General features: G+C 26.8%; 1 protein-coding gene across 3 annotated transcripts; it reads left to right on the forward strand.

Annotated features, from left to right (window-relative positions):
- On the forward strand, positions 1-5,146 carry LOC107169314 (uncharacterized). 3 transcript variants are annotated; one of them, XM_015519029.2, is made up of 4 exons: positions 1-1,081; positions 1,672-1,844; positions 1,911-2,116; positions 2,415-2,604. In XM_015519029.2, exons 1-3 carry the CDS (start codon positions 1,007-1,009, stop codon positions 2,098-2,100), a joined length of 438 nt encoding a protein of 145 aa, XP_015374515.1. In that variant the 5' UTR covers positions 1-1,006; the 3' UTR covers positions 2,101-2,116; positions 2,415-2,604. The 3 variants fall into 3 exon arrangements, with proteins under 3 accessions (XP_015374515.1, XP_015374513.2, XP_015374514.2); XM_015519027.2 differs by lacking the exons at positions 1-1,081; positions 1,672-1,844 and adding exons at positions 3,893-4,066; positions 4,769-5,146 and having other exon boundaries at positions 1,952-2,116; positions 2,415-2,887; XM_015519028.2 differs by lacking the exons at positions 1-1,081; positions 1,672-1,844 and adding exons at positions 3,893-4,060; positions 4,769-5,146 and having other exon boundaries at positions 1,952-2,116; positions 2,415-2,887.
- Positions 5,147-8,097: the final 2,951 nt, after the last annotated feature.

Consider the following 8,097-nt stretch of genomic DNA (forward strand, 5'->3'; position numbering starts at 1 on the left):
TTATTTTTAATCTGTACTATATCGACTGGCAAACCGGAATTTTTTTTAAAGTAGTGTTAGAATGTTATATTTAAATTACATAGTCCGTCACAGTTAAAATCTAGTCATTTAGATCTGAATTAATCTGTATAACGCTTGGGTACTGTCTAACCAATGAATCATAGTATCTAATATGCCTACTTATGCTATAAACTTACATTTTTACATTACAAGGAAATCTGTAGAATACCAAAAGTGGGAAATCATTTCCACTGTTTCGACAATACTTGACCGAACACAATATTTTTATGCCATTTGAAAAATATACATATATATCTAATACACTTAAAGAATGTGAGTTAAATTGATTTGTGAAAAAAAAGAAACAATTACATAATAAAATACATACTATGAGTCTATAAATACAATTTATTGCCTATTGATGACTGGCGAAGGTTCACTAAGACTTAAACCAGAACGATATATTTATTAACATCATCTTAAAGCTGTACAGTACTTGTAACAAGGTGTACTGTAGTATATTTTTGACTTGGACGTTTACAAAATCAGAACGATCAACGAGGGACTACAGGCCACAGGGTGTCTATTAACTATTTGAATCATAATAAAAAGTGGTATAAATTATTATTATCTAGGCGGGAAATACTATTTTACTTTAAGGCGCTAATATAGGCAATAATGGTGATGTTTAAGGCATTGTTGCATGGCCTAAGATAAGCCATGGTTTGTTGGTCTTCATTGATTAGGTTTGAGTTTCCCGAAATTCCCGTATTATCATTTACAGCATTTGTTATGATTATAACATTATGTTATATTTTTACAAAAACAAATTCACTTTAAAATATATTTAAAATGCTTGGGTTAACTCAAATTATAAATAATTAGTTGTTATCTAATATATTTTTATGGTTTATACTTCAAGTTTTGTGGATAAGTCAAGAGTTAACAATTTAATATATTTTCACTTTTACGTTTAGCTATAACTCTTGATATTTATAAAAAAATAATGTCTGATAATTTTTCTACCCAAGATATAATAGAATGTTCTGATGATGAAAATTATGGTTTTATACAAAATCAGGTAATTATACTAGAAAATTTAAATAATTTTTATAAAACAAAATAAATATTTATAGTTTAATTTTGACTAGACAATTTATGTTAGTTTTATTGTTTAAGTTTTTATGAAAACCGTAATAAATAATAATAATTATGGTGACTTATATATATTTTAAAGTGAAGTGAAATAAATACTTATCAATATGAACATTAAAAACTAATTTAACAATCATGAAATAAAAAATTTTTTGAAAATTTTTAGTTGTTTTTTATTTGATTTGTAAGTTGTTATTGTGACAAATTTGAAATTTCAAATAATATAATCTAATTGTATAGCTTTATTTTAACTCTGTACCTAATTATAGCAAAATTATAAAATATTATTAAACTATTGATCATTATTTGTGTATTATCATTAGCATTGATAACTGTACCTATGGCAACATATCTAAAAACTGTAAGATATGTGTAGAAATTAGAAGTCATAAAGTTATACCTCATAATTTAAATATTTATTCAAAACTCAAAATTATTATTTTTTTTTACTAGATTACATTTCTTTTATAATAGGTATTGTTAAATTCTATATTTAAATATATTTTTAATTTGTAGATGAATGAATGTTATCCTGAACCATCTGAAATTTATTCATTGTACAAAACTTTGGAATCGGCTAATGTTACATCTTTAAAACTAGAATGGACTTGTCCTGGACGAAGAGAATTAACACCTGATGATAGTCAAGTATCTCAGAGTAATACTAATGAGCTTTGTGATATTGCAGAGTATGATAGACTTGTTAAATATTTAAATTCGTTTATTTAAAAATCAAAAAATACAATTTATTATAGATCACTGGATCAATCCGATTTTGATTTTGAAGAAGACATATCGCACATGAACTTAAATCGTATGGATGGTAAAAAAGAATTAAAAGGAAGTGCTAAGAAGAAAACTACTAGTTTAGATGCAGTCTTATCAAATATGGCTAGACATCAAAAATTAGACAATATGCTTGATGAAAAATTTGATTCATTATAAAATAAAACTATTTAAGGTAAAGTAAATTTAGATTTACTGAATATAATCTAGGTCTACTAATCTGTTATGTGACCTTTTCCAAATTATAAAAGGAATAATAATAATTTTGCGTTACTTAAAATAATCAAAATAATATTTTAAAACACACCAAATAGTTAATTAAAATGTAAAAAAAAAAAAATTGGTACATTTTAATTTAATAATAATAATATTTTAGAACAATTTAATGTTAAATATCAAATTACTTACAAACATACATTTTTAAAACGTCAAAATAGTTTATTTAATGTATTCTATATATTTGTATTTTTTAGATTTTTTAGGTTTGTTGAAGTTGATATATGTTTAACTAGAGTTATGAGAATCAAAGGATATTCAACAGCACCCGACTTAAACACAAAAAAAAGTCGTCTGGGCTGCTCTGTATGTAAAAAAAAAATCATTAATGATACTCCAATTGAAAATTGTTCATCAAAACCCTGGATTGATAAAAAACATATAAAAAACAGTGTTCCTGTAAAAACTAAAAATTGTGAATATATTAAATTAGCACCAACTGATATGTTAAGTCCTAAGATTAGGGAATGTTACTGTAATTATATGGAACAAAAAAAAAATGAATCTTTTCCAAAATTAATATGTTCGAAGCGTTTTAAAACACCACATCTGACTGATATTAATGAAAAGTGGTTGCATGAAATAATTGAATTCAGGCGTCTAAATTGGTTTGATTGTCACGCTGATTCATTAATTGATGAAATTTGTGATCAAAATATCATTCCTCTAAGTAAGTATATTGGTTTTACATTTCTCAAATTGTTAACTTAAAATATATTAAACAAATAGGCATTATGTTATACCATTATTTATAATAATATTATTGATATGTAACTTTATTACTATTCAATATAATTTTACCGTGTAAAATTTAGTGGCTAGTTTTAGATTCAAAGCTGAGCGATAAATGTATTGATTTTATGATAATATTTCGTTTTTCAATCATAAATTTTTGAAGCTGTTTAAATATTTCTATTTTTATGTAGTTTATATAAACAGAGATTTATACAAAAAATCAAATTTTTGCAAATGACAAACAATTAGAAAATTGAATTTAGGGTTACTCAAAAATAGTTAATCTTCATACTGTTACAAAAAATATGTGAAACATATATAAACACAGTTTATATTAGTTATTTTAGCAAAAAATAATGTTTTTAGTTATAATTTAATAATATTATTTGTGGCCTTGTTGGTGCTTGAAACTTTTTAAATATATTATTATATCTTATACACACAATGCTATTTTCAAATGTAACATTTTTGTAAAATATTAACTAAATCTACTTTTTTTTTTCTCGTATGGCGCTATGTCCGGAAGTAGGCCCAAAGGCCTAGTTCGGACGCCTGTTTGGCAGAATTTCTATTGGGGCACCCCTGTAGGTTTCTGCCATGCCCCGGAGTGGGGGATGGCGGCACTTATTCTCCGGACACCGTGACTTGCCCGGAGAAAAATGCCGCCTGATGGTCGAGGATCGAACTCGGTCTGGCTGAGACACTACTGAATCTGCTGAATCACTTTTACTAGAATAGCTTTCTTTTATTGCTACATTTATTTTAATATTTTAATATAGTTAGTAGTGTAGCTTGTCAGCCTATCGTTCAGATCAAATGATTTATAATTGAGTTTAAATTCACAAAAATATATCCTACAGTAACTGTCATAACACCTAATGGCAAAATATAAAAATATTTGTTTTCTCAAAAATATGATTAAATTTAATTATGATTGCAGATATTTCTAACGAAGACAAACCAAATTGTTATCCTCTAAATAATTCAATATCATTAACTTCTACTCATGATAATGAATTAAGAATTGAAAATCCATTTGTATATTTGGAAAATAAAGCTGCAGTTAAAAAACATCTAAATGTACGAAACCAGACTACTGTTTCTAAATGTACTGGTAATTAATCAAGATTTTATGAATATTAAATTATGAGTTAATCACTCCAATCTCATATGTGGTCTCCGTTATAAAATTTAACTACACAAAAAATAATAGTTCAGCCGTTTCAATGTTGTGTTCTTTTTATTTATTATAATTAAACATTATCTGTGTTTTTTTAGTTTTTATAATATTTAAATTTTTAGACTAAATTAGAATTTTTAAATTATAATATTTTTGTATAGGTATATACAATATAGAAAATATTCTTTCTTTTAAGTATACTAATATTAGATAGTTCTCTTTAAAGCTAACAACACACAATTGGAACAGCTGAACCTTTATTTTAGAGTTATGCATGTCTGTAAGTGTTTGTAATACATACTGCATATTGCATATTGCATATTGCATATTGCATATTGCATAATGCAGCAGGGATGTTCTCTTGAGTAATAACCATGGTATGTTATATACATAGGCGCTTAGAGGACACCCAATTTCAAAATTAACACCCTCAAATAATGTTCTTGTTTGTGTAACAAAAACTTCTTCCTAAGAAAAAGTAAACTAAAATGATAAAATGCTTAGTTTGCACTCTTAACTTTTTTTTATTGTAATTGTGCCTTTGGTTATATGGTATAAGAGGAAGGTATAACAAATGTATACTTAATTTAAATAATGTTTATATTCTATAAAATTAACTGCCTTTTAAAACTTTAGGTAAAAAAAAAAATCCAAATGCAGTTAATAAACCTTGGATACCACCATCATCATCATCACTTCATTATAAATTTTAATTACTTGATTTAAGTTTGAAGTAATAATGTAGATATCACTCTTATAATTTTTTTTTAGTTAAATAGAAAACTTATTATTGTTAAGATTACCTATGCATATAATGTAATATGTAATATATACTGCAGTAGTATAGTATCATTATTGTATATTACTTTTATTTGCATGTTGCAATAAATATTGTTCTACAAGTATACAACCATAATAGGTATGTTTATGTATATTGTATATATAATTATTACTGTGTCATAATTAGGTATTGTCAAATTTTATGAATAAATTATTTTAGTTTTGATATTATTATTTTTTAGTTATACAATGTAATAAAATGTAATAATAATTAATCTCAAGTATTTTAATTTTAAGCTTAAAATAATTTATTTAGTGAATTCTGAATAATAATTTCATTAAAATAACTATAAATCAGAATAAGTTGTTTTTTATCAAGTACAATATTAGTATTTAATTAATTAAAAATTTGTTCAAATTTGAAGTTCTAATGTTATTGATTTCTATATCTGAACACAGAACACTAAATACACAAAAATACATTTTACTATATGAACTTAAAATTTTAAAAAGGTGGGTTATAGCCAGTAGCGATAACAATTCTAAAAATCGATATGAATTTGTCGTCAGGACTACTAAATGAAATCGATATATTTTTGTAATTTTATTTGTCATATCTAAAAATTTAAATAGGCAAAATTTTTTTACTCTTTTTCAATTCAATGTTTCTAGAAAATTGGGATAAATACTAAGAATTAGGGAAAACCCATTAGTCAAGTAGACTTGATGACCAATTCAGAATTTTCATCTCTTCATTATATAGATTTTTTCGTTTGACAGAGAACACCTCTAAAATTCTATGTCGCACTTATGTTAGATGAAGATAAAATATCGTGGGTGGAATCCTCTTCACATTAAGTTTGACCGTCAAGAGAAAAATTGAGCTGCATATAATAGTTATTACTTCCATTATTGTGATTAGCCCTGAATGCTGTCCCACAATAATATGTCAATTATTATGCTAATTAAAAAATTTATTCGATTCGATTTGAATAGGTTCCTACTAATGACATTATAACAAGCATTTTTCAATATGCAGTGCCGTAACTAGCTTTTTATGTGCGCCCTTGGCAACCAATGTTATAAATTTATAATAAATTTTTAGTATTTAAATGGTATAAAAATTGCGCCCCTAGTTCGATCATTTTAAACTACGCCCTTGGCCACCGCCCACCTTGACAATGCCTAGATACGACACTGAAATATGTCTCTAAGTTTTAGAACAACCATTTATCAAATATTATTATCGCGTAGCCTAGGTAGAAAGTATTTATTTTTTTGCATTTTTTGACAATTTTAGTGCATTTTCTTAGTTTCTAGAGCATTTTTCAAAGTTTTTAAAAATACGACGGAACGAATAATAAATTATACAGCACGGCAACAGTTATCGTCGATAACAATTTTATTACTTTAGCTAGTTCATTCCACTCAAATTATAGCCGTTGTATACCTATGTATTATTAATTTTATTACACCATATGTAGTTCCATATATACATAAGAAAACGAAAAAAATACGCTACCGTACTACATTTATTATTATTATTTTTTTTTAATGTTAAAGCTATTATAATTTAAACGCATTTTTACCCTGCATTTTTTGAGGTTTTTTAGGGAATTTAAATCCCAACCCTATTATAACTAATCAACGCCAAAAAGTGATAATTCAGACGTGATCGCTGGGCAGCCCGGTGGTCAGTACCGTATTGTTTTCTGTGGTACCAATAATGTACTATAAGTCCAGGCCCGGATTAAGATCTACAGTGCCCATAGGCTGTAAAAAATTTAGTGCTCCTATTTAAAAAAAATATTGTACACATTTCTCTACTCGATATTTGATTGAATAATAAAATATTATTTTAGTTTTATTAGCCACAATATGTACATGTATATAATATGTGAAAACAATTAAAAACATAAAATTAAATATAAAAATATAAAATAATCATATTATAAAAAATAACGAACCATTAATTTATAGGTACTTTTCTTTTTTTTATTATTGATTACATAGATAATAAATATTAATAATATTAATATATATTATAACAATATTATATATGATTGATTATTACTATTTCAAATTTCCGATATATTAAAATAAAAATTTAAAATAACATCAGGATAGTATGCGGTGCCCGTGCCCCTAAATCCGTGGTTGTGTAGGCTGAAGCCTACACTGCTTACGCCTTAATCCGGGCCTGATTATGTCATAATTAGGTCTCGGATTTTGTAGCAAATGCTTCTTTTGAGGGGAGTGTGATAGAAAGATAATTCTTATATATAAATACGTTTTGAATCGTTCTGATTTTAATGAAGTAAACTTTTTTTTGCTTTTTTCCATAAAATCTGCTTTTTATTGCTTTCCCCCTATTTGATTATTTTTTCTTGATTGTTACATATTTTTCTTGAAAACAGCTTATTTCTATGTATATTATACGTCTTGGACAATATTATTATTACCAGAAATTATAAAACCAGTGAAAAAACCAGTAGTAAAAACATGACTGATAAAATAACTGTCGTTATTGTGTCGAAATGTTTTATCTACAATTATCTATAGTTGTATTTAAGACTCAAGGAAAGGGAAAATTATCTAAATTAAATCCAATAAATTATCCAATAGAATGAGTTTTAATGAAAGTCACTTGACTAAATATATGGTTGTAAATTCCTTTTTTAATATTTAATTTTATGTAGGTATAATTGAAATTTGCTTTTTAGAATTAAATTTTTTAATGCTTTTTTTAGCTACTTAAAATGCTTTATTTTGCTACAAAATCCGAGCCCTAGTCATAATCAAATAGATCTTATCTCTTTTCTATGAAATATGAACTGAAACACTAGAGCAGTGTCCGCTGTTCAGTGAATCACTTCTTGGCTTCTTGGCTTTCACCATCGCGCGCTGTCTGCCGTCCGGCACTTGTAGTAAATGCTACTCGGCCGGTCAGCCGTCGACATCCGAGACAAGTTTAGCCATTTTTTTACGGATCGAGTGAGTTCAGACTGAAGAGCAGCAGCTCAAGAATGAACAAGGATACTTGTAAATTTGAAAGTTGCCAAAGATGGAAAGGTGGTCAGTGCACAGTGGAACAGTACAGTAGTCTGGTATACCAGGGAGACCAGACGGAACAGGTATACGTCAATACTGCACTAGTCGTGCCCCATGCCCCCGTTCACGACCGT

This window comes from Diuraphis noxia, unplaced genomic scaffold, assembly GCF_037042655.1.
Source record: "Diuraphis noxia isolate RWA-SAM2 unplaced genomic scaffold, SU_Dnox_SAM2 contig0005, whole genome shotgun sequence".
NCBI classification, from domain to species: domain Eukaryota; kingdom Metazoa; phylum Arthropoda; class Insecta; order Hemiptera; family Aphididae; genus Diuraphis; species Diuraphis noxia.